The 26713-nt window shown below is 51.2% G+C and overlaps 1 protein-coding gene across 2 annotated transcripts; it reads right to left on the bottom strand.

Moving 5' to 3' along the window:
- Nucleotides 1–3908: 3908 nt before the first annotated feature.
- On the bottom strand, nt 3909–26335 carry Scnn1a (sodium channel epithelial 1 subunit alpha). 2 transcript variants are annotated; one of them, XM_021636941.2, is made up of 13 exons: nt 25819–26335; nt 25217–25638; nt 16531–16801; nt 15497–15687; nt 11245–11348; nt 10725–10888; nt 10180–10278; nt 9860–9977; nt 6208–6286; nt 6062–6119; nt 5813–5868; nt 5628–5703; nt 3909–5213 (listed from the first exon to the last, which is right to left on the bottom strand). In XM_021636941.2, the coding sequence occupies exons 2-13, from the start codon at nt 25630–25632 to the stop codon at nt 4827–4829; spliced, it is 2019 nt and encodes a 672-aa protein (XP_021492616.1). In that variant the 5' UTR covers nt 25633–25638; nt 25819–26335; the 3' UTR covers nt 3909–4826. The 2 variants fall into 2 exon arrangements, with proteins under 2 accessions (XP_021492616.1, XP_021492615.1); XM_021636940.2 differs by lacking the exon at nt 25819–26335 and having other exon boundaries at nt 25217–25722.
- Nucleotides 26336–26713: the final 378 nt, after the last annotated feature.

Here is a 26713-nt window from a genome sequence, read left to right as displayed (position 1 = left end):
ACCGGAAGAGCCTGGGGAGAGGCGAGGGAGGAGGGAGGAGGGAACCAGGGCCGAGGTTCTTTAACACTTTGTAGTCCGGGTCCCACAGCCTAGCGCCCCAATCCCACTTAACACTGAGTGAAAAAGCTTGAGAGTTTGACAGTCAAGTTCACCGAACTCCGGTTCAGACTCTTTTGTTTTTTAGGTGGGTGAACTTAGATCCACGGACTAACCCCTCCGAGCCTGTTCTCGGATTCACCGAATGAAGACAGCCTGTCTGATGGGATGGCAAGCAGGAGTTAGTGAGGGAGGACGGGATCCGATACACGGTGATGGCCCTGTGTCTCTTAGCAGCGCCCTCCCCCCCCCCCCCCCGCCCTCCACTCCAGAGTCCCTTCTAATCTCACTTTCTTGGATATTTACCCACCCAGCCAAAACCGGGAGGCAAACCAAATCTAATTTTCTACCCTGCTTGGGGTCCGACCGACCCTCAGCCCCTCACAACTGACTCTCATCTGGTCTCTTTCAGCTGCCCATCCTGGCTCTGCCACCAACGGGAGGAGGGTATATCATACAGCCCCCTCCTAAACCTTGGTTGGCTCCCTGGTGATTGAACTTAGGGAAAGAGAAGCCATGAAGACTCGGGAGGCCGTGCCTGTAAAGATGCTTCAGGCTGTGAAGGGTCCCCAGGGCTGTTTTGTCTTGTTTAAAATGGGGTTTCATTTAGCCCAAGCTGGCTGGCCTCAAACTCACCATCTCGCTGAGGCTGGCCTTGCACTTCTGACCCTCCCACCTCCTACGTGGGCACCACCACACCCAGCTCTAGATATTCTGATCCATCCCTTGGGACTGACCCCAAAGACAGTATACCACACCCTATAGGTTTAGGGGTGAGAAAAAAAAGCCACGAGAAGAGGGGCACTGGGAGGCAGAGCACCATAATCCAGATTCCTGGCTCCCATTGCAAGGCCCCACTTTCTCTGCCCGTTTGAGTAAGACCCTGCCTTCCGACTGCCATCCCTTACTAGGGTTGGCTACCTCCTGCCGTCCCCATTTGCCCATCTCTTCTCCCAATTCCCGCCATCAGAGTGGTGGGTTTCCAATGTGAGCAAGCCAAGAGGAATAAATGGGGGCAGGGGGCTTGAGGGGTAATTCACTGGGGGGGGGGGGGTGAGATGTAATTCAGTGGTAGAGTGCTTACCCAGCATAAGGAAGGCCTTAAATCCATCCCTAGCACACACATACACACCTCCCGGGGCTGGTTTGATGGCTAAATTCATACTACATTTTTATTAATATCAGAAGTATTGGCAAGTGTTTTTGCCATATGTTAAGTATCCTACAATATCAATAATTTGTACCGCTAATAAATAACAACTGTAAGGTCCCGTGTTTTATATTACAAGGAATTGTTAATTGTCTGTGCAAACTGCCAAAGCTGTTATTACTCAGAGCCTGGCACAAAAGGGGAATTTCCGTCATGGCTTAGGATAAACGCTGATTTTTTTTTCAGCAAGTTTGAAGCTTTGAGACAACACTATACTGTGCTCCATAAAACTCCATTTGAGAAAGAGGGTAAGGGGCTGGAGAGATGGCTCAGCAGTTAAGAGCAGTCTATTCTTCCAAAGGTCATGAGTTCAATTCCTGGCGCTCTACATGGTGGCTCATCTATAATGTGAACTAATTCCCTCTTCTGGCAGATGTAAACGCAGATAGAACACTCATATATATATATATATATATATATATAAAACAACTCTTTAAAAAAAGATTTAAAAAAAGAGGGCAAGAGTGGACGAATCTGAGGATGTGAAAAGCAGTTTACTTTTATGGAGGAGATTAAGGATGATAAGGATGTGACAACAGGAATAGAAAAGGCAACGGTTGGGGCTGGAGAGATGGCTCAGAAGTTCAAAGTACCTGCTGCTCCTGCAAAGGATCAGTGTTGGGTTCCCAGCACCCACATGGTAGCTTATAACTGTCAGTAACTCCAGTCCCAAGGGATCAGACACCCTCTCCTGGCCTCAGGTCTGCATGTGGTACACAGACATGCATGTGGGCAAAACAGCCATACGTAAGAAATAAAAGTAGTAAATCTTAAAATTAAAAAAAAAAAAACAGAAAAAAAATGGAGCTGGAGAGATGGCTCAGCGGGTAAGAGCACTTGTTGCTCTTGCAGAGGATCCAGAATCCACACAGTGGCTCACAACCATCCATAGGCCCTAAATCCATCTCCAGCACACACACACACACACACACACACACACACACACACACACCTCCCAGGGCTGGGCTGGTTTGGTGGCTCCAGGGGATCTGGAGCCCTCTTCTGTTTTCTGTGGGCACCGTGTGCAGCGCACATACATCATACATACCTACATTTAGGCAAAACACTCAGACACATAAATTTTTTGAAATCCAAAGACAAACAAACAAAAAACAACAACACTAAAGAAAAAAAGCACCCCACTTTTTTAAGAAAGAAAGAGAAAAGAAAATGTGATAGTGGCAGAACAGGGACCAGAGCTGGTTGCTAGGGAAGGCAGGTCGAGGAGGAAGGATGGAGCCTTTGGGTAACAACCACCCTCCCCCGTGATATGTGGCATGCCTCACACATGAACGCGTACACTGCCACACTAAATCCAAAGGGCAGGGGGCTCCAAGTGCCTGTGACGTGGGCCCTGGCCACAGTCCTGTCATTCACTACAGAGAGTGAACGACCTTACAGAGAGGCCAGATGAGTCAGTGAAGAGGGCCTGGATTCCAGGCCAGCTCTGTGAGAGTTACAACCCAGGGCAAGCCACTCCACATGCTTAGCCTGATAAGGAAAATGGGAAGGACTGAACCCTTTTGTTGTTGTTTTGTTTTGTCTCCTCTGATCCCAACACCCAGGAGTGGTCTTCAGACTAGAAGCAAGATAGGAGAGACCCCAGGGAGGCAGCACAGGCGGGTAAGGGGAACCTGGAGCTCCGGGCACAGAGCTGACTGCAGATCAGGCTCCGTCTGTCTGGTCTGTCTGTCTAGCAGGCTCTCCCTTCCCAGCCACTGCAGACAGGGATGGGCAGGACAAGGCTGGGCCAATGGAAGAGGGAGAGGCCAGAGCAGCCACACCTGAGGCTGTGACAGGGACACTGTTGAAACAATACCATTTCCTGCCATTTGCTTGAGTCTGGGAACGGGAAGTCAAAGTCTTCAAGTCCCATGACCCACGTCCCTGCTCCTTCCTTCTTTCTAGAAGGTCCTCTTCTCCACAGACCTTTGATCTCAGCCCTTAATCCCAGGCTTCAGGGAGGCAGAGGTAGGTGGATCTCTGTAAGTTCTGTGAGTTCAAGGCCTAGGCTACATAGTAAGTTCCCTGAAGAAGAAAAAAAAAAAAGCCCCTTCTCTGGCTCCTAAGGACAGAAAATGTGATGAATGGGAAAACAGGAACAGTCCCAAGTCTTTTTCCCAAAACAAAACATGACAGGGTCACTTGCGGTTTCCAGGTCTGATCATTGGAGTGGACAGAAGAACTGCAGGTGAGAAAAGTGACGTTCCACCCAGACATTCCCCAGCTTCTCCTTCACTGAGCTGAGAGGGTTCCCTCTGCCCGCCTCACTGTGGATAAGACAACCCAAGGCTCTGACATTCTGGAAGAACTGGTTGGATCTCATTCTCCCCCAGCACCAGGGCAGTGATGGGGAAGAGGGTGGCAAGGGTTACATCATAGCTAGGTGACATCTGGTACCACCAAGGTGCGACAGAGAGGAGGGCGGCTGGGTGGAGTCTGAAGAAGAGAATTCTTGATGATGTATGGCAGTAACACATTTGGCATGGCTGCCTGAACCCTCCCTCCACTGTGGGGCCTCCCAGAAAAAGGCAGTGCCTCAGGAACTTGCATTCCCCTCCCCGCCCATCTCATGGGGCCCCAGCCAGCTCTGCAGACACTGTTTTATGGAACAAACATTTATTGGGTACCTGCCTGCCCGCAAGAGAGATACTGGGCTAGACCAGAAGGATACAAAAATGAACAACACTCATCACCGACCACAAGGAGTTCACAGTCTACTCAGAGAGACAGATACTAAAGGGTGTGAACACATAATGTGGGAATGAGGGAGGGAAGAGGGGACAACCTGGGGGAGACAGGACAGGGCGAAAGAGTTCATAAAGGTAACGGTGCCTTTGAGCAGGGCTCTGAGGGACACATAGAAGTTCTCTGGGAGATGGCAGAGGAAGCTTCTAGGCTGAGGAAATAGCTAAGAAGACAAATATGAAGGGCACGCTGCAGAGGCCCTGGGGTCTGGCGTATCAAATGGGAGGAGAGTCTCGGAAATGAATGAAGGGGAATGGCCAAACCTTTACTATCCTCATTTTACGCTGGCCCCCACCCCGGAGAATGAGGGAAGGGGAATTGCCAGGGCACTAACAAAGGGGGTTTTCAGGTGGGCTTCCCCACTCCAGTTCAAGAAGGAGAGCAGACATCTGTGTCCCAGAAGACAGTGAGGCCAGGCCAATGTCTGGCCGAAACCTGTGGCTGCTCTTCTGCGCCTTGTTTATATTTGTTCGTTGGTCGTTTCCCAGGAAAGTTCCTTGTCAAAGTTCCAAGTTTGGCTTGGCTGATCCAAGGGGAGAGGAGACTTGTCTGTGCTTGAGTGTGCAGCGGGGATCAGAAGCAGGAGGGGGCAGCTCTGAGGAGCTCATTAGCCAGGTCTCTGGACAACTTCCTGGGCCCCTTAGACTATTCCCTCAGGCACACCAAAGAAAGCTCGGAAGCCAAGCCAAGCCGTGGAAGGTGCTGCTGAAGATGAGCTATCCCTCAGTTTACCAGGGAGCACTGGCCTGGCTGAGAGGAGCACTCTCCTGTCTCAGCGCTCCTCTAGAGCACAGGCAGAAGAGCCAGGCACTGCAGGGTTTAGTGGAGGGGCCCGAGGGCCCAGGGTAGCATAGGCAGGGGGAGGGGCCGTCAGGGCCAGGGAAGGGGTTGTGCCCTGATGGGGCAAAGAAGGTGGTGGGGAAGTCGGATGGGGACAGAACCGGGAGGGGAAGGAGGAAGTCGGAGTGGAGGCCACCTCCCTCGCACCCCTGGCGCCTCGTCCTGGAGACCAGTAGCGGCTTCGGAACCTGCGCAGTAGCATGATGAGCGTGATGCCCAGGAGGTCGAAGATGAGCTCCGCCATTTCCACCACAGACAGCACAGAGGAGCCGAACCACAGGCTCCACTGGCTGCCCAGGTTAGACAGGAGGCTGACCATCTGCGGGAGAAAGAAGCACGCCTCTCCTTAGCAAGCCCTTTGCTCCTAGGGCCCACCAGGGGCAGCTCCTGATTATAATCCCCCCATAGGAAAATGGCCACGAGAGCAGCAGAAACTGGGGCGCGCTGTCGCCACACCCCAGCTTCCTCCCCCAACGCTCTCACCTTATCCTGGCCTCCACATTTGATACGCCAGACCCCAGGGCTTCTGCAGCGTGCCCTTCATATTTGTCTTCTTAGCTATTTCCTCAGCCTAGAAGCTTCCTCTGCCATCTCCCAGAGAACTTCTATGTGTCCCTCAGAGCCCTCCTTTCCCTGGCTTTCGACCTCTGAGGCACAAACCCTTCTGGCCCCACAAAGGCGACCCCTCAAGCTCACAGGAGATCAAAGGCTCCCTGACTGAAGCAGGCCCTACCGTGACGGAGGGAGCCTCCGAATTCGTTTTATAGTTCAGCTCCTTGAAGAAGATGTTGAGTTTAGCAACTCCATTTCTTTGGGGAAGGGGAGAGAGCGGGAAGAAACAGTGGAGGGTTAATGCCACAGGTCCTCTTCCCAACACCTCCATCAGAACCTCTTCCCAGACCTCCCTTCAGGCCTCACCTTTTATTGTTGATGGTGTAATTGTTCTGCAAGGACAGCATCTCAAAGATCCAATCCTGGGACAAAAAAGGGGGGAGGGGGAGGCAGGGAGCAAAGAGGTCACCTCTGTATCCGGCAGGGTTACAGGGATGGATGGCATCGGTCAAATATACCAACATGTATAATACTCAGAGGGCCACTGTGTTATGCACACTTGCACACGTATGCAACTGTTCACATGTGTGCCCCTCCCTACCCTCCCTACTTTACCTGGGACTTCACAGATGGCCACCGTGAGTAGCCAGCAGAGAGCTTGTAGTTGGTCACACTGCAGAGAGATAAAAGTGCTCAGTGATGAGTGGGGTTCCCCCTGCAAACAGCTGCTGCCCAGCCCACACCCAGGGAAGGGCCCTTACCTGCACGGCTTCCGACACTTGGAGAAACAGCCCAGGCTGTCCAAGGAGAAGGCGCCCTGCAGCTTGTAGTAGCAATAGCCTGTGGGTGCAGAGAAATGCCTGTTTTCTGAGGGCATCTCCACCTCTTCTACATGCTAGGTCTCTCACAATGCCTGGGCGCCCACTTTACAAGGGCACTTCAATGGAGCCTTGAGAATGGCAACCGCAAGAAAACTATTTAAGAAAGTAAGCTAAGGACCTCCACAAGGACCAAATAGATCTGGGCACAGGGGTCTTTTCTGAGACTGACACTCCACCAAGGACCATGTATGGATATAACCTAGAACCTCTGCTCGGATGAAGCCTGTGGTAGCTCAGTAACCAATTGGTTTCCCATAGTAAGGGGAACAAGGACTATTTCTGACAGGAACTCAATGGCAGGCTCTTTGACCTCCCCACCCCCCAAGGGAGGAGCAGTCCTGCTGGGCCACAGAGGAGGACTTTGCAGCCAGTCCTGAAGATCCTGATAAACAGGGTCAGATGAAAGGGGAGGAGGTCCTCCCCAATCAGTCGACTTAGAAAGGGGCAGGGAGGAGATGAGGGAGGAAAAGTGGGATTGGGAGGGAATAAGGGAGCAGGATACAGCTGGGATACAGAGTTAATGAAATGTGACTAATAATAAAAAAATTAAATTTAATTTAAAAAAAAAAAGAAAGTAAGCTAAGCTGAGGAATGGGGAACATGCATGTAAATATATGTCCAAAAGTCACAAAAATTAAAAGTCAGAAAAAAATGGGAACAATGATTACATAATAAGGGGGTTAAACCACAATGAGATATAATTTTACAATCACTAGGAAAACGGTTTAAACAAACAAACAAAAAAACCAAACAAACACCACCAACAAAGACCACCAGGACCATCGCTTACTGCTGCTGAGAATATGAGATGGTGCAGCCACCTCAAAAAGTATGACAGTCCCTCAGAATGCTTCAACAATTCCCATGAGCCCAGCTGTTCTCCTAGGTGCCTAAGGAGAGAACTGAAAACAGGTCCACAGGAAGACACGGACACAGACAGACACAGCAGCATTCGTCACAAAAACCCAAACCACAAACAACCAAAATATCCATCAATCAGCACAGAGCTGGAAATGGTAGCGCACACCGGTAATTCCAACACGCATGAGCCTCGGGCAGGAGGGCTGCTAGAAGTCTGAAGGCAGCCTGGGCTACAGCATGAGATTCTGCCTCGACAAACCAAAGTTTCATATCTACACAACAGGCTACTGCTCAGCCACAACAAGGAATAAAGCGTTGACTCATTTTAACACGGCTGGACCCTGCACATGCTGTTCAGTGAAAAAAAGCCAGTGGCAAAGACCATATGTTCACGACTCCATCTATGTGAAATGTTCAACTCATGGACTAGTGGTTGCCCAGCAGCTGACAGTGGGGGTTGGGAGACTTGGGGGGCTACTCATATGTAGAAATGTCTTCAAGGAGTGATTTTTTTTTTAATTCTAAAATAGATAATAATCATGAGACCAGAATAAAAGCCCAACACCAAAAACTACATTTAACTAAAACCACACAGTTTAAGTGAGTGAGCCCTGGAAGATGCCAATCATCTCAGTAAAACTGATTAAAAAAAAAGAAAAGAAAAGAAAAAAAGAGAATGGGGCTTTGGGGTATCCCCTATGACACTGGGGAGCTCCAAGGAAACTTTAAAAAAACTATTTTGTTGTTGTTGTTGTTGTTGTTGTTGTTGTTGTGTGTTACAGACAGACAGACAGACAGAGAGATTGGAGGTGTGCCACATCTCCATTTATGATCCAAACCCTCTACCCACCATGCCGGAAAGTAATGGGAAGCGGCCTAGTAGCTTTCTCTGGGGAAGAAAGGCGCCTCCAGTATGCTGTTAGCTCCCCATCATCTGCACAACTTCTCTCAGAGTTTCAAAGCTACAGAACTCAGAAAGAAGGCCCACACCACCAGAAGAAGAAGGCAGAGGCAGGAAGATCTCTGTGGGATCAAGGCCAGCCTGTTCTACATAGTGAGTTGCAAGACAGCCAGAGCTATGTAGCAAGACCCTGCTTCAATAAATAAATAAATATGAAAAATAACTTAGAAGGAGTTGTTGGAAAGCAGGAAAGAGAAGAGGGGAGCTGCCACCAAGCTAGCACCCCTACTGCCCTGACCATGCCTTCCTGCCCTCCAGGCTTCTGTCTGCCCATCTGAGAAATAAGGTGACATCACGGGACCTCTGAGTTCCCTCCAGTTCTGACATTCTGGGATCCTCCCAAGACTGGAGGCAGGAGGTTGGAAGCAGGGGGCAAGGGGCAGGGGGCAGGGGGCAGAGGGCAGAGGGCAGAAGACAGGGAGTGGGAGGCTGTAGGCAGGGCAGGGGCCAGGGGAAGGAGGCTGTAAGCCACAGACAGGGGGATGAGGCTGTAGGCAGGGTTTAGGAGGTAGAGGGCAGGGGGAGGGGGCAGGGGGCAGGGATCAGGGGGCAGGAAGCAATAGGAAGTAGGCTGCCCTAACAAGAGCAGTGAGAGAGGAAAAGTCCCATGGGAGTGGGCCCGGCAAGAAAGAAGGCAGACACTGGACTGGTGGGACTAGGTCAGAGGTGAAACAACTCCCCGTGTCCATTGTTTCTGGTGCCTTGCCTCCTCTTCCCTGGTCCACTTCCTCCCTTTCTCCCCCCAATGGGAGCTGAGTATGTAAAGGCCTGGGATGAGGGATGGGAGAGGCCCCTGGGAAGAGAGGCGTGAAGGACAAGTGTCTGTGCAGATAAGAGGATGCAGGTCAGGAATGTTTCCTAGGGTGCCCCTCCCCACAGCACCCCAGGATAGCTCTGCCGCAGCGGACAGGAAAAGGGTGTGTTCAAGACAATGGCCGGATAAGCAGGGCATGCCAGGGCTCTTCAACTTGTTTGGCTGAACCCTGCTCCAGGTAAAAACATTTTCTAACAAACGAGTGTACATTTGATTTACAAATTACATCCCTGGGGGAAGAGATGGCGCAGTGGGTAAAGCCCCTGAACCTGAAGACCAAAGTTCAACCTGTGGCCCACATGGCATAAGCACATGTGTGCAATCAAGGGCGCACACACACACACACACACACACACACACACACACAAGCACGCAGGGAGGAAGGAACAATGTTGAGGGAAAGCAGGAAGGAAGGTAGGTTGGTTTTAAAAATTATTTTTAACTCACAAACTGCATCCCTTGGAATGCTGAAAGGAGACAACACAGTTTCTAAAGCACAGAGAGATGAGACAATCACGGGACCTCCAATAACTTCTTCCCGGGGAACCAGTGCCATGTTGGGTGCTCTACCTAACCCTCCAGGAGCCAGCCCTGCTGAGCACCCTAAAGAATGAGTAGGCATGCTGAAGCCACAGCAGGAGGCCACATCACACGTAAAAACCTCCTCCCTTCTGCTGCAGGCTATTTTCAGACTGGACAACCCCTTCACTAAAGCCACGGACAGGATGGGAAGGAGGGAGGGAAACAGAGGCAGATACTGAGGGCAAAAAAGCAGGTGGAAGCTGTAGAGGAGAGCAGGATGGGAGAAGCCATCCCAGCCAAGGGCTCTGGGAGCCAGACACCTAGGGAGATGGAGGTGAGTTTCCGACAGACAGCACAAGGGGTCTCTGGCTCACCCCAGGCGCTCTGCTTTAGGTAGTCACAGAACTCAACGCCCTTGGGCTTAGGGTAGAAGATGTAGGCACAGCCACACTTCTTGATCATGTTCTCCTGGAAGCAGGAGTGAATGCACACCTGGAGGAAAGGGGAGAGAAAAGCCAGAGGCTTCAGGCCTGGCTGAACCTCACCCTGTGAGCCCCACGGTGCAGGAAGACTGCACCCTCTCACCACTGTACCACCACCGCCCTTTCTACTATTCCACGCCTACCTCCTCTCCGCCCCTCCACCCTCCGACCCACGTGCAGTCCTGGGAAGGGCTGCCACAGGCCCTGCGTACCTGCTGCGTGTACTTGGAAGGATAAAGGTTCTTGACGGGGACATCGCTGCCGTTCTCAGTGCAGTCACCGTAATTGCCTCCAAGGCTGTCCAGGGCTTCCTGTGAACACACGCACACCGAGAGTTCACAGGTGAGGGGTCAGAGAGAGTGGCCCAGGCTTCACCCTGGCTTTTCAGTCTTCCCTCAACCCCAAGGACTAACTCACACCCTGCCAGCAAGCCGTCAGCCTCCCCACCTCAAAACACCCTGAACACCCCTCCTTGTATTACTGTCAAGGCTGTGCACGGGTTCGGGGCATCCTCTGGAAGCCTAAGGATGTGTTGAATCTTTCTTAGCACTTGGGGTCCTCTCCTCAAAGCCTTGCTTCCCAGGGCCCCCTTGGCTAGCCCCTCCATTCAGGTCTGCTCCGGATGACTTCCCTATGCAGGAAACTACTCACATGACCTCCCTTCAGTCTCCCGGCTGGCTGTCAAGTCTACCTCCCATTTCCCATCTTCCTCTCCTGCCACTGAGGCTCTCCTCCCAGGTTCCCAGAGTGCCCTTGCCTTCCTCATACTGATGGAGGTCTCCACGCCAGGCCGCAAGTTGAAGCCACCGTCATCCATAAAGGCTGGCTCATCCTGCCCGTGTACCATCACCCTGGCCCCTGTCACTGTGGACAGCAGGGGGATGAAGTCGTTCTGCTCTGTGCGCAGGGTCAGGGACAGACCTGGGGGGATGCAGCAGGAGAAGAGTTGGGGATGGAGAACCACCCTCTCATCCCTGCAGAGTCCTTCCTCTCTTGGTGGAACAAGGCCAGTAAGCCCCTCAGGGGGATTTGGCAACCCACAGCTGAATTCTGGGCCAGCTTAAAGGATAGAATTCCTTCTGTGCCTAGAATGGGTTATGGGGGACTTTGTTGTTGGGGGAAGGGAAGAAAGGACAGCGAAGACCCTTCCAGAAGAGTGAGGAGCATATCAAGGTAGGGCTAAGAAGGTACCCAGCATCTAGACTGTAAGGCCGAGGTGAGCCAACGCGGATGCGGCAGGTCAGCAAGAAGGGCATCATGGGGCCAGTGCTGCTCACCATTGTTGACTCCGGGCATGGAAGACATCCAGAGATTGGAGTTGTTTTTGTTGTTGAAAGTGTAGCAGTTTCCATACATGGGGTGGTGGAACTGAGAATAATTCCTTAGTAGGCAAGAGAACAAGGGTAAACAGAATCAGAGAGGGGGAAGTACAGCAGGTCAGGGGAGCATGGCTTGAGGCAGAGGGAGTCATTTCCCTCCAGGCCATATGGGACACCAGTTTCCTGTCACCTGCAGTGTGTCTACACAGGCTGGGAGCTCGGCCCGTGCTCCCCCTTCCAGCCAATGGCCTCATTCAGCATCACACACGAGAAGGTCACACATGACAGGCCCGGGAGTTCCATAAGTGATCTCGCCCAAGCACTGTGTTTAAGATCCAGCCATGATGCTCGGCTGAGTTCATTGAGTCCGCCCGCTACACGTCACCCAGGATGTGACTCTCCCGCAGCGAGCCTTCTACGCTCCCCAGTGAGGGGGATCCCCAGGCTGCAGGGACAGTGACAGTCCTGGAATTCAGACCCAGGCAGCCAACTGTTAGCCCTGCTTCTTCTGTGCTGGCGTCACTGCTTGGTTCCTGGTGTCCTCTAATGTTGTAATTAGGACACTCGCAACACCCCTCACTTCCCAGGACCTAAACCTTGGTTCTCTATTCAGATTGTGATATCCTTGAGGATGGGAACCACACCTCTGTCTTATTTTGGGGTCAGATGTGTGGTCCCTGGCACACGGGCAACCCTAATAAATAATAACAAATAACCATTATTGAGAGCATTAATGAGGGAAATGGAGAATGGAGGAAAACAGCGCTAGAGGAGGGAGGGAAAGCCACAGGGAGCACGGAGCTGAAGGGAGGAAGTTCAGAGCACCGGGAGGAAATGAAGCCAAGTGTTTTCCAGAGGCCTCTGTACACTAGTGTCTCTCAGATGAATAGGTCCAATAATGCTAGCCGGTCTGTAACAGGCCAGGGAATTAAGAAGAAAATTACACAGCCATGCTGCTGTGGCAGAAACACAGACTGGAAGCAAATGGCAGGTTCTAAGAGCCATGTCTGGAAAGGGGACCTGTTCCACTTCCTGCCACCAGGGAGATGACAGTGAGAACAGGACAGGCGGAAAATGAGGCTCTGGCCTGTGACCAGTTGGGAAGTGAGAGGGGATTCGGACCAGAGGCTCTGCTCATGTGGCCTGGAGCTAGCCTTATTTCCCAAGGCCGTTCTCTTCATCTGTAAAGCGAGGAGAGCAAAACTAGAAGATCCGGGATATCCTGCCGGCTTTAAAAATCAAAGGAGGCGTGGGGATGCGAAACTCTGGCACTCACCTCAGGCTGCCCTAGGAGCGCAGCATTTCTAGAGATGGGCTGGGTGCAGAGAGACTGAGGGAGAGCTCTATCTTAAAGGGCCACTGATCCCCTCTCACTGGGAGTGGAGAATAGCACATTGCAGTGTGTAATGCAGTGGACAATGGATGGCATGTAGAAGGTGAAGTCAGTGGATGTGATGGAGCATCACAGATGGCTCTTAAACACAGAGCTTGGGAAGGTTTTATTCTGCATTTCAGGAAGAGAGAGAATAAGACCTATAACACACAAGATCACTTATATAGCCGGGCATGGTGGCGCACACCTGTGATCCCAGCACTCAGGCAGCCTCCCCCCCCATGCATATATACAAATAACTAAAGAGAGTTTAGTTAGCCAGTTAGTTTGTTGTTAAGACAGACAATAAACAAGTGCAGGATATGGAGAACTTAGAACCCCCCAGACGGCTGCTGGGAATATAATCCCCGGGTAAAGCCTAGCAATGCCTTCAAGTGCGAGCCAGCGATGCGAGCCAGCGCTAGAGCTGGGAGCATCCCAAGAGACAGGAAGACGCTATCAGTACGAACCCTCACCCAAGGACATCCACATCAGTGTCACTCATAAAGGCCAAAGAGTAGGTATGGCCCATGTCACAAAGGTGTGCCAGTATTACTTGCTCATACATGAGTTCTCACACATGCTACAGCATACGTAAACCTGGAAAACATATGCTAAGTGAAAGAAGCCTCCGGTCACCATATATACATATACACATACATACATACATACATACATACATACATACACACACACATACACACACACATATCCCAGAATCTAATAAGTGTTAGCACTGAACTACATCCCTTGTATGAAATCGCCGCGAGGAGCAATCCAAGAAAGCAGAGTGGTGGTTCCCAGGGCTTGAGAGAGATGGAATGGGGAACTGCTAATAAGTAAATGGGTTTCCTGGGGGTGGGTGAGGAAAATGTTCCAAGATTAGATCATGGCAACAGCCGCACAACTCTAAATATATCTAAAACCCACTAAAGGGTACATATGAAAAGGAAGACATTTACACGTTACTATGGAAAAGATCATGTCTGAGGACGCAGCTCAGTGAGAGGGCACTTGCCTGCATGCTGTGGAGACCTGGGTTTGATCTTCAGAACTAAAAACAAAAGGAAAAAGGAAGCCAGAAGACAGGAGGAAGGAGAAGGGAAGGGTCCGGGAGGCCGTGCTGAGGGAGTTCAGGAGACCGCTGAGGATTGCGCTGTAGTGACTGCATGTGAATGAGGGGTTTGCCTGCCTATCTGTACACTTCCAACATGCCTGGTATCTCTGGAGGCCACAAGGGGGTGTCAGATCCCATGGAACTGGAGTTATGGAGAGCTATGAGCTGCCCGTGGGCGCTGGGGAACCGAACCCGGCTCCTGTGCAAGAGCAGCCAGTGCTCTTCAACTGCTGAGTCGTCTCTCCTGCCCCTACTTCAGAGACTTTTGAACAGGACTGACTTAGTCAATATAACAAAGGAATGCCCCCTGCTGTGTTTTAACTGTGTCTCTCAGTTCTTGTGCTGGAAAATAACTTGCCAGTGCGTTGGAGATGGAATCCAGTAGAAAGAGATAGGGTCACAGGGTAAACCCTCATGAATGGATCCATAGCATTACCACAGAGCTCTAGAGAGGGTTAGCTAAGATGTTAAGGGCAGGCGATTACACAGCCAGGCCCGCCCTTCCTGCTTTCTCTTTCACACGCTCACTTTCCCTTCCCTTTTTTTTTTTCCTGTTATGTTATGGGAGCCCTCACGAGGTTCCAGCACCAGGCTCCTGGACTTCTCAACCTCTAGTACTATAAGAACTGAACTTCTTTTCTTCATACATTAACCAGTCTGAAGTCATCTGTTACGGCAACAGAAATGGACAAAGACCTCCCGTGAAGAATGAAGAAGCGAGGACCCGGAGGCAGAAAATTAGACAGTTTATAGGGTCGTTTTTACCTTCCTGGAGAGAACGGGTAAGGTTCTGAGCTGAGGAAGGGACCTGTATGCCAGGATTAAAGGTGAACTGTGATTTGCTGGGCAGGGAGGCAAGAGCTCAGAGTGGACAAAGGGAGAGGACTGGGAGAAAAACTCCAGGTGGAAGGTGACAGAGGGCTTGGCCCAGGCTTAGCCGCCTCACTTCCCAGCTGCTAGCGGTTATCCTTAAACAAACAAAGAGTGCAGGCAGGCGGAATTGCTGTGTGATGGGTAGTGTATGAGTGTATGAGAAGCAGGTGACACCTGGCCTTGCTGCCACTCTCCAGTGACATGGGTCCCCTGAAGAGGAGAGAGACATCGCTTCAGCACCATTCCTCTCTGAGGCCACCTTCCACCAGCTCTCAGAGAGCTTGAATAGGAGACTGTGACCTCTGACAGAAACTGTCCCTGAGGGACAGTGGGATGTGGGGAAGCCTCAGGCCAGCATGCACGTCACCTGTCTGGGTGCGAGAAAACTGGAGTGTATAAAGTGCCCTCGTGTTTTTCATCTCGAGAAACAGGAATTTGCAGCATCATCTTCATCACCTGAGTGAAAATGTACATACACATTTTCTATAATATACCCCACAGGCCTGTAGCAGGGTCCGGCACCCGGCCTGCCCCGTCAGAAACCTCCTTTCCTGGGTTTTGATTTGCTTCCATTTTACAAAGAAAAGGTTCTGAAGAAGGAGGTGATGTGGAAAGAGCCCTGTGGCCAGAAGAGACAGGGCATAATGGGAACTCAGGTGGGGCTGGCTCTCCACCCATGGATCTTACCACACCGATGGCCGGGCCCAGACTTGGGCCTCAGGCTAGCGCACCTGCATTACCCCACCCTCAAACGTTTCCTCCTCTAACCAACAAGCATTTCCTGAGCCCTCGGGACGACCCAGGAAGGAGATTCTGAGGAACAACTGAGCCAGCAGGGCCTTACTCACGCCTGGTCGCAGGGTGCCTGGTTGAAGCGACAGGTGAAGATGAAGTTGCCCAAGGCTTCTTCCTCTAAGGACGGGGAGGTGTCGGGCAGTCTGGACAGAATGTTGATGTAATGGAAGCGGTACCACTCCCGCACTGCGTCAACCCCGGATGAGTACGTCTGGTAGAAGCAGTCTGATTTGTTCTGGTTGCACTGAGCACAGAGACCAGGATGTCAGTGCCCGTCGGGGAGCTGCCAAGCTCAGAGACTGAGAGCTGGGCTTATTATTCTGAGGGCCGAGGAGCAGGTAGGTACGGGAAAACAATGCTCCCAGAAGCCCTTGGAAGAGTTAGCCCAAGGATCCTGGGGATCGAGACAGTGGTCGGCCCGTGTCTCCTCACTGTAGTTTACCTACGCAACCAGTCAGGAAGAGGAGCAAGAATTCTCCCCCACTCACTGATGTGAAATCTCAGGGATCGAAAAGTTGGTTCCCACAACGGAAGCGAGCCTTCAGCGCCAGTGTGCTGGTGGTATGGTCCATCTCACCAGGCCTCAAGTTCTCCTTCACTAGATGGCCCTCTCTCCCATTTCCTCCTACTCTTCCTTTCAAGCTACATGTTTAGGGTCTGGGAAGGGAGCTCAGCGGAAGAGCCCTTGCCAAGCACAGGTAAGGCCCTGGGTTACACACACACACACCTCATTTTGCTAAGTGTCTCATTTACTTATCCTCTGTTATAGGCTTGAAGAACCTCAGTTCTCCGTTCTCTCAGAGTCTCAACTAAGTCCTATCAGTAAGGACTAGAATTCAGAAATGTGTGTTTTTTTACAACAGATTTTACTCCTTGACACTTATCCTCTGCTACACAAGCAGCCAGCAAAGAAGGTCCACGAAAGCTGGTGGGTGGGGACGCTGGGGGTTTGCTTTTGCATCGATTATCTATTTACGTATTTGTGTAACTTGCTCATAAGTCCGTAGGGTCTTCTGAGTCTGAGTGGGCGGGGCCATGACGTGCGACGGGAGCGTGGGCGGGCCCTGGGCGGAGGGGCGGGGCTTACCAGTTGGAAGCCGATCTTCCAGTCTTTCCGGTCCACTTGCGGGTTGTTGTCGCGAACGCTGGATGAGCTGCGAGCCGCGCGGGCTGGGTAGGGCGGAGGTGGCGAGCGTAGGCGCTGCAGGGGGTGCGGGAGGGCGCCCCTGAGGTCGCGGGTGCTGCGGCGGCGGGCCCCGGGCTGGCGAGTGTGGGAGGAATTGTATTTGTACAGGTCAAAGAGCGTCTGTTCCGTGATGCGGTCTAGCTCTTCTAGATCCTCTTTAATTTCTTTGTATCTGAAAAAGTCAACGGGGAGGAGGTCTGTCGGGGCGGTCCGCCTGAATCCCGGTATCCTCCGTAAACACCGAGGGCATCCGAGATCGCTTTGATGGCTCCAGAGCTGTCTGGAAGTAGGGGAGTTAAACAGCCGTGTCTGTAGGAGACTTTATTTATTGCCGGGTATGGAGGAGCTCTTGGTTACCGTGACCTGGCAGCTCAGGTCGTCCTGCCCCATCCCCGTTGGGGAGGTTGGCCTTGGAGAGTACCTGTCACCTGTACCTTCAAACGGAGGCTTCTCAGCAACCGCACTTTCAGAAATCTCCCTGAACTGCTCTAGAAATACCAGATAGAGTACTCTCCCTTCCCCCTTCTCCAGGGACTACGCTTTAATTTGGGAGGGACCCAAACACTGTTCCAAAAACATCCTTACATTCCTCATTCTCAGTACTGGTCGTGTCACTGTCTGCAAGATGGACGTCCACATGGCTGTCCTTAGAATTACAGTCTAAGAATATCAAAGCAGAGATGGCAAATTAAACCAGCCTGCAAGGTGCAAAACCAGTACACAAATATGAATTGCATTTCTAAATCTAGCAACAAGGAAAGGGAAAGGGAAAGTGACTCCACACTGGGGCTGGGGAGATGGCTCTGCGGTTAAGAACAATCTTCCGCTGGTTGGGGGGGTAAGGGTGGAGTATGCCTTTAATCCCAGCCCTTGGGAGGCAGTGACAGGCAGGTCTCTGAGTTCAGACAGGCAGGTCTCTGAGATCGAGGTCAGCCTGGTCTACTGAGTTCCAGAACACCCACACTGGAGTGTTCATAACCGCTGTAACTTCAGTTCCAGGGAAATCTGACCCCCTCTTCTGGCCTCCAGCCACACTCACGCGTGTGGCATGTACTCACATATAAATAAAAGTAAATATATTCTTAAAATAACGTCTTAAAATAAAAAAATAAATTTAGGAGTAAATCTGATGAAAGATAAGCAAGATGTCTTATCTGAAGTCCTGCTTAAGACCAAGTGCCAAAACACAGCTGCTCATTCATGTCTCCCAACTTGATTTTTAGATTACACACAATCCAGACCCCAAATTCAGCAAACATTTTAAAAGGAAGTGGCAGGTGGTTCTAAGATTTCTGTGGAAATGCAAAAAGTTATTATGACGCTCAGGCTCACTTCAGACTTGAAATCTTCCTGCCTTGGCAAGCTGAGCTTGCAGCTACACGCCACAACACATGCAAAGAACTTGCCGTGGCCAAAACAGTTGTGGGAAGTAAAAATGCTGGAGGATTACGTTACCCGGGCTTAATATTCACTGTAAAGGGGGCTCAGAGGCTAAGAGCAATGGCTGGTCTTCCAGAGGACCTGGGTTCAAGTCTCAGCAACCACATGGTGGCTTACAACCATAACTTCAATTCCAAGGGATTCATCCCCTTTTGGCCTCCAAAGGCAGTCCATGCACATGGTGCAAAGACATACATTCAAGCAAAATACCTATACACTTGAAATATAATGATAGTAATAATAATTTTAAAAATAGTTGCTGTGCCAGGCATGACAGTGCACTTCTTTAACCCAAGTACTGGGGAGGCAGAGGCAGGCAGATCTTTGGCGAGTTCTAGGCCAACGTGATGTACATAGTGATTTCAAGGTCATCCAGGGCTACGTAATGAGACTAATACATATACAACATATTAATATATTATTGTAATATATTAATATATAACAATAATATATATGTAAGAACAGTTTGCTGGAAATGCCCAATATCTTGACTATTAAATGTCACTTAAAGAAAAAGTCAAGAGTCAGGTATGGTAGAACACACCTTTAATCCCAGCACTTGGGAGGCAGAGGCAGGAGGATCTCTGTGAGTTTGAGGCCAGCCTGGTCTACACATTGAGTTCCAGGGCAGCCAGGGCTACATGGTAAGACACTGTCAAAAAGGAAAAGAAGATCCAGAGATCTAGGGTTAGTATATCTGGGGTCTGACACAGACAGTGTTTTGTTTTGTTTGCTTTTCTGGTCCCCAGGATCAAACCCAGGACCTTACAAATGCTAGGCCCTTCCTCCACCTCTCCACCACTGAGCCACACTTGCAGCCCAAGGCTATTTAAAAATCTCATCCATGGTCCTATGGTTCCACTGCCCAGGTCAGAGCTTCACAATTCGCTCCTTTGGATCTATTTTCATCCTGAAAGGCCAGCTGGCTAGACCCTAGGCATTTCCTTTTTGTAGCCAATCTCTCATCCCCTCACCGGAGAAAACAGCCCAGATCCAAGGTGTATGTCTCCTGGGAGACTGATTTATGATTCCAAGAATGGCCATGCCAGCCAGTATAAGCACTTCTCAGGAGCCAGGTATATCTGTCACATGTACTGCTCAGCAATCTGGGCTAATACCACTGTCATGCCCTTTTCCAAAACAATATGGCCAGGACATGGGTCAGAATGTGTTCCAATCTTCCCTGTCCTCTTGTCTGTCCCAGAAAGGCCACGAGCGCTCATACACACTGCCCCCTGCTGGAAGGGTATGTAATGTCGGATAAGGAATCCAACCTCTGTGGTTCCCAGCCTTGACTACCCATCTGTAGAATGGGCACAGCAGTAAGTGTCAGCCTGTCACATAAAGTCCTGGTAAGATGACGTGAGGAAACACTTAGGGACACAGAGTGAAGATGGCCAGGCTTCAGGAAGACATAGACAGGAGGCTGGCACCTAGAAAAGTGTTACTTCACTTTCTCAAAGTCATGCAGGAAGAACCCAGGTCCCCAGCTCTGCTGGAATTACCCTTTTCCTCATCACCTCATTGCCACATCTATGCCTTCATCAAATCTTTCCCCACGGAGCCTATGTCATCCCTGAACCAAATTCTTCTCGGTGACAATCCAGGCACGCAGCCTCCCTGTGCCTCTCTGGACCTGGTGCCCATGAACACACACCCAACAGTCTGGTCTCCCAACCCTTGATCCCTGTGCCTAGCACAAAGCCTCCAGAAGTAAGGTTCCATGCAGGGGTCTTTCTGACCCCAAGGACACTTTTCTCCTTTTGTCTGACAGGAGTCAGAGCCCTTGGTTGGCACCGGTGCTGAGAGAACTGACCACTGAGCAAAGCACAGTAAAACACTCAGGTCTTGTCCTGACACGAGGAGCTGGACAAAGGCGCCGAGACACCCCCGATGGGATGCTAGCTTGATGGTCCACCCCATGTGGCCTTGACTTCCTTCTTGGGTCATGCTCATTGCCCTCACTCCTGTCTGTCTGCCAGGCAACCCAACTGTGGGAGGTGGGTGAACTCCCCGCTGGCTCAATCCAATTCCATCAGACCTTACTTCTTCATTCCACAACTCAGGAAACTGAGGCAGTCATGCTAGGCATGACTATCCTAGGGTCACTCATCTGGGAAATACTGAGCTTTGAACAGCTTTGCACCTGGGCTTCTTGGACCCCATAGTTCTTGAGTTTTCTACTTCTCCTAGCCAAGGGGGGTTTGAAATTAGCTATCAGCATCTCGTTTCTCTGAAGCTAGCCTCCCCTCTGACTCACCTCTGTAAAAGACAGGCTGGCAGGATATAGGAATCCTAAGAGATTTGGGGGCTGACTTTCCCATCTGTGTCTACTCCTCCATCCCTGTTATACTTGATGGGCTCGGAAACCCAGGGACCTCTGGAGCAGTCTCAGCCGGCATCCTAGAATTCTTGGCAGAGCTAAGAACAAGAGACAAAGCAGTCTCCTTCCTTGGCAGCGGTACCCATAGGTTTAGCCCAATTCTCTGCTTCAACCGGGCCAATCTCGACACTCCTCTCTTTGATCACTTTCCCAGCCCTTTGTGTCCCAAGCAGCTCTGAACAGAACTAATGAGGCACACACAGAGACCCTACAGCCTCAGCTTGCAGATACCCAACACACAGCTTACACTCACATGTAGAGTACCAGCAAGGAGCCCTTATCCAGATCTTTTGAGTAGGTTCTGAGCTTTCAGATCACACATGGAGGCCAGTCCCATCGATGGCAATTTAAGAGCCAAAGGGGCTCATAAGGACAGCCAGGGTGGTGAGTGTAAATGCCACGCTGAGAAACATGGCTGGCTGTGCTGAGCTCCTCTGGCCTCACAACACAACTGTTATTGCCTCTGGGCAGGCTGTGCTCAGGGTAACCGCTGTCGCCTCTAAGCAGGACAATTATTTCTTCAGAGTTAGCCATAAAAACCCTGTAGCAATCTCTCTTAATTCCACTTTTTCTTGTTGTTTTCAAGACAGGGTTTTTCTATGCAACCCTGGCTGTCCTAGAACTAGCTCTGTAGACCAGGCTGGCCTCAAGCTCACGAGCTCTGCCTCCTGCTGTGCCTACCACCTTTAGAACGCCACATTTTAATGAGTTGACCCAGGCCATGTCCATCTGACCCCTAGGGACCTAAGATATCATTTAGGGATAGCCAGTCCCCAAAGTAAATAGCAACTCACATTATAAAACTTTTCCCTTGGCAATACCATGAGATGGTCACCTTGTCATTGAAATATGAACCCCACATAGATGGCAAAGAGTTCCTGCTTCCCAGTGGGCTAGTAATATCCAATAAGGACTAGGCATCACCCTTGGGAGAGGGTTCTATGCAGCTGCAGTTGGTGTTGTATTATCATGGGTATTGGTTATTAGAGATGAATGCCATTACAGGGGAGTACTGAATGCCACTTACCTACCACGTGACCCCACGGTTGTAAGAGAAGTTCCGAACGAGTGCTGAAGACCCAGATTCCGATTCTTACTTCTCTCAACAGCTGGTGACTTTTAGTTTCTTTTCACTCTAGGTTCTCATCTGCCATTCTTATTCAGAAAAGCTGACAGCAGCCAGTGGGATGGCTCCGCCAGTGAAAATGCTGGCCAACAAACCAAGCAACCTGAGTTCAGCCCCAGGACAGAATCCAGGTAAAGGAAGGAGAGAACCGGCTGCAGAGAGTTGCCTTTCATGTACTTTCCACGACACTTGACCATCCACCCATACACAAGCGCACGCACAGCTTTGCCAGCGAGGGGTCTCCGCCCTCAGTCTGGGCTTTCCCTGACAGACACCCAGTAAAGCCTGGCATCCAGGCTGACTGAGAAGAGAGTGCAGGTCAGGGGTCGCTTTCCAGTTCAGAGCGCCACCTCCTATGGCTCTCTGAGGAAATGGCTCTTTATAAAATTTATTAAATCTTTAATATTTAATAAATATATTAAATATTTAATAAATCTTTATAAGATTTATTTAGTGTATGTATGAGTGTTCTATCAGCACGTCCACCTGCATGCCAGAAGAGGGCATCAGATCACATTATAGATGGTTATAGCTACCCTGTGGTTGCCGGGAACTGAATTCAGGACCTCTGAAAGAGCAGACAGTGCTTGTAATCACTGAGCCATCTCTCTAGGAAATGGTCCTCTCTTTGCCCACTCTTGCTGCCAGGCCCCTTGCTCTGCATCTGCAGAAAAGACAAGCCCATGGCCTTCGCTGCTCAAAAGCTCCATGTTCTTCCTTGGTTTGATTTTGTTGTTAGCCAAGAACCTCATGTAACCTATCCAGCCCCAAACTCAAATTGTACTCAGGGCTAAACTCACCTCAAACCCCTGATTCTCCTGTCCTTACTTCCTAATGGCCAGAAGTTCTTCCTTACATCCAGCCCTAAGTTTCAGATATGTTTGGGGGCTCTCTTTCCCTGTGATGTGGTGACAACAGGCATGCTCCTTCGAGGGACTAAAAACTGTAAAGCGTCGCAGCGCTGCAGTCAGGACCACCTCCTTACAGTACTCGGTGGCTGTGCCCTTCAGCATGTCGACAGCCCAGTGTAACTCCCATCTACTCCAGGCTCTCTTTGGCAACTGGATCCTCCATGCTATCCTCCTCTCAAGCCCCTCCCTCTGCCAACAGCCACGATTCACACTCAGGTCAACAACCACCAGGCTGCCCCAGCCTGTCTGCTGCCTCTGCCTCTCACTGGCCTTGGCTCCCCCTGCCAGGAACCCCCTTCATTCTGCTTCTCTTCCTGCTGGGCTCCTACTAGCTGGCCCACCTTGAAAAGCCCGGCTGTCATATGAGAGGGAGCTGTGACGTTACGCTTGATCTGAAACTTGACTGCTAACCTGAGCGGCACTTGCCCTTAGTTGAAAGTGATTTTTGCATCCTGGTTTCACCGCTTGCTATCTGCCTGAGTTTATCTCTCTGGGTCTTTTGGGGTTAGCTAACGCTATGTAGCTCTAGCGAGCCTATGTAGACCAGGCTGGCCTGTAGCTCACAGAGATCTGCCTGCCTCTTCTTCCAGAGTATTGGGGTTAAAAGTGTAAGCCACCACAGCTGGACCATCTAATAGTATTTCATTTAGATTTAGATTCATCTGGAAAACCATCCAGGACATACTATGTATTAGCCATTGCTACCGTGGTTTTTCTTCATTATTAGCTGTACAGCTAATTTCACCTTGGTGAGCACCAATAATCCTCATCTGAAAACTGGAAATAACACAGGTGTTATAGCAAGTGTCCTGTGCTCCTAGGAGTTCAAGGCCAGCCTGGGCTGTATCAAGATTTTGTAAGAAAAGAAAAGAAAAGAAAAGAAAAGAAAAGAAAAGAAAAGAAAAGAAAAGAAAAGAAAAGAAAAGAAAAGAAAAGAAAAGGAAAAAAAAGAAAAGAAAAGAAAAGAAAGCAACAAAGGAACTATATTAAAAAAATGCCCACCTCTCTAGATTTTGCAAGATTAAGGAGCTGGTGCTTAAAAAACACCCAACAATGAGTCAAGTACATAATGGGTTTCCTCCTATATTTGGGAGCCCTCCCCTAGCTCCTCCCTCCCTCCTGTGTGTCCTCTCCCTGCCTCCTCCACAGCCACCTTCCAGTAAGAGGGACATCTTCTGTATGGACAGCTGCTTTCCGGGTTGGGGGTCCCCTAGGCAGTGTGATGTCCACTCCCTGCTGTTTCATCCTGGCCTGTCCAGGGCCGTGCACCCAGCAGAACCTTAGAAAATATGCAGCCCTTGACAGACTCACACTAGTCCTCCCCATATCTCCTCATCTTTGTGACCACAAATATTTATTGAGTGCCCGCAACCTACTTCCAGGCCCTGGCCCCTCCCCTGCCAGCACTTTCTGCTTTTTCTGTCCCCCACCCTGCCTGGCCTAAGGTGGGGAAGGGCTGAGAACCCTGCAGGAAAATGAGGTGAAGGGAAAGAACTGTCCTTCCAACAAGCCCTGAAATGAAGGTCAAACAAGCGATCGGAAACTTCACTTATGCCAAGTCCCACCTCTTCAGTAGCAGACAAAGCCAAGTTTGGGGATCAAACGAACAAGGGTGAATCAGGATCCTGTCAGTATCGGTGACCCTGTTGACTTGCCTTGGCTTCTTGGCCTCAGTTTCCCCTATGTAAAACCAGGATAATACTGGTCGCCGCCCCGAGACTTTGAGAATGACAGGAGGAAGATGTAAGGGAGTCCTAAGGTGATGTGTTCAGCTTCAGTTAAATGACCCCCTACTATGTTCGAGTGACCCCTACTGTGATCACTCACTTCATTATATGGGGGCAGTTTTGCCTCTCCGGAACAGGACTTCCCAACCTTTGTTAATTCATGACACATCTTTGGACATGACAGGCTACCTGAGGCAGTCTCCGCCCGCAGCGTGTGACCAATCCCGTCCATCCATAATAGGCTGCATTCCTGCTGTGTGCGCTCACACACATTCACCCTCATTCAGACACTCCTAAGAGACCTTCCACTCCTTGAAGGCAGACCAGCCTGGAGTTTTTATTGTACTAATCACGGTGTGTGCTGCAGTATTTGTTTACATGCCTACCTCTTCCACCTCGGTTTGGCTTTCTGTCTCCAGTACCTAGTAAAGTACCTGGCCCTCAATAAAGCTGGCTGGATTAGCAGCGGTCCTCTCCTGCTGGGTGCCTAAGTTTTCAGTGTGTGCTGCAACCCAGCCCTCTGCCCTCCTCTCTTCTCGGCAACAGCCCAGTTTCCAGACCCAAACGGACGGAGGACATGGATGAAACCCCACACTTCAGAACACACCAAAGCCCTTAGATCTGGGCAGCTGGCTGGTGAAGCTGAGTGGGGATCCCCTGCAGACATCAGCCCGAGACTTCGGGGACAGCTGAAGTCTCTTTGCCATTCCACCCTCCTACCCTTCACCCCGCCCCCACGTGGCCACAGCACAGCAAACTCCCCCTTCTACCCAAAGATCTTATCCACCTCCACAGCACCGGGCAAAGCCTTGACCTCAGCTCACCTGCCTGGAAGCCCCAGCTCCATCACCACCTTCATTTGCTCTTGGGCTTGCTTGCTTTTCGGAGTGTGGTAGTCCGGGCCTCGTGTGCGCTAGGCACATGCTCCACCGCTGAGCCACCTCTTCCCCCCCAACCCCCAAACCCATGGTACCCATACAACGACACAGGGCAGACTGACCTGTAGGGGTTAAGGGTGCAGACGGTAACGGCAGGGAAGACCAGCTTATCTGAATTGAGGTTGATGTTGAGGCTCACGGGGTAGCTGAAGTACTCCTCAAACAGCAGGGCGAATTGCCAGTACATCATGCCGAAGGTGCAGAGCCACAGCACCGCCCAGAAGGCCGTCTTCATGCGGTTGTGCTTGGAGCAGACCAGGCGGATGGCGCCGTGGATGGTGGTATTGTTGCAGAAGAACTGGAAGAGCTCTCGGTAGGAGCGGTGGAACTCGATCAGTGCCTCCTCCTCCTCCGTGGGCTGCGGGGGAGCTGAGGGTTCGGGGCCTGGCTCCCCCTCTTCATGCTTGTCTCCCTTCCCCGTCCCTCGCATGGACTGAGGAGGACAAGGGTCTTGCTCCTTGAACTTGTCGTCCTTCATGGAGCCCTTAGGTGAGTTGGGGAGGCGAGAGTCCAGGTCAAGGTTGAGCTCGGGGGCTCTGGTGCGTACCAACATCATTGCTATGAGGGCAGAATGGGGCTTGCCCCTGACCGTGCCCGCATCCCAAGCTGAGTCCACTCTCCCCAATCCTCCCACCCTCCTCCACCCTTCCAGGAGCCAGCTGACCTTCTGGAGTTGGGGTCAGCCAGGCAGCACTGAGCGTCACTGGGGTAGCCACGAAGCTTCACAGCGAAGGCCACCTCCCTTTGCCGGAGAGCACCTCCTGGACTCTCCACAGCAGGCAGGCAGCCTGGCTTAGCGCCTCTCTCTCCTTCTTGCCCTTTTCCTCCCGGACAGTGTGTGACTGGCTCCAGCTTTCACGCCCTCTTGGCCCAGCTGCCTCCTGCTTCTCTTTGGGTCTCCCTCTCTGTGCCAGGCCCTCTGATCCCGCCTCACTTCCTCCCCTGCCTTCCCTGTCTCCTCCTGGGTCCTCTTCTCTGAGCGCTAGCCCTGGCCTCCAGCTCCCTGCTCCCTCCTTCTCTGCCCGAGGGACTGCAGGGCTACAGGAGGCCTGAGCTGCCTTTTGCTCCCAGCTCCCAGGTGTGGCTGGGCTGTGACTGGTTTCTTTCCAGTTGAATCTGGCAGTGGAGCCTCTCCACCCTCTCACCTGACAGGTGCAGTGCCTGGCCGCGGAGCCCGCCCGCCCGCCCGTCGGCCAGGGATGGGAGACAGAAGCCTCATTAGCATCTCAATTAAAGGTGAGCAGGGCAGAGGGAGGGTGGGAGGAGGAGTCTTGGTCTGGGAGCTGTCCAGGGAGGAGGGCTCTTGCGGACAGGTGAACCAAGTACCTGCAGCAGAGTTTTGGCCAGGGGTTGGTGGGGAACTGACTGGCAAGGAGACTAGGGACAGAAGACCTGTGAGAACTTAGAGAACTTGGGCAGGGAGGAAGGATTCTACACAAAGCCAGGAAGGCAAGAGCGGAAGGAGGATGACTGAGAACAGGTGGGGAGACAAGGAGAACAGGGAAGGCAGAAAAAGGAGATAGACCGAGGAGGAAGAGGAGAGAACCAGCCCCAAAGGG

Source organism: Meriones unguiculatus, chromosome 5, assembly GCF_030254825.1.
Source record: "Meriones unguiculatus strain TT.TT164.6M chromosome 5, Bangor_MerUng_6.1, whole genome shotgun sequence".
In the NCBI taxonomy this organism is placed as follows: domain Eukaryota; kingdom Metazoa; phylum Chordata; class Mammalia; order Rodentia; family Muridae; genus Meriones; species Meriones unguiculatus.
This window is presented reverse-complemented; position numbering and strand designations above follow the sequence as displayed.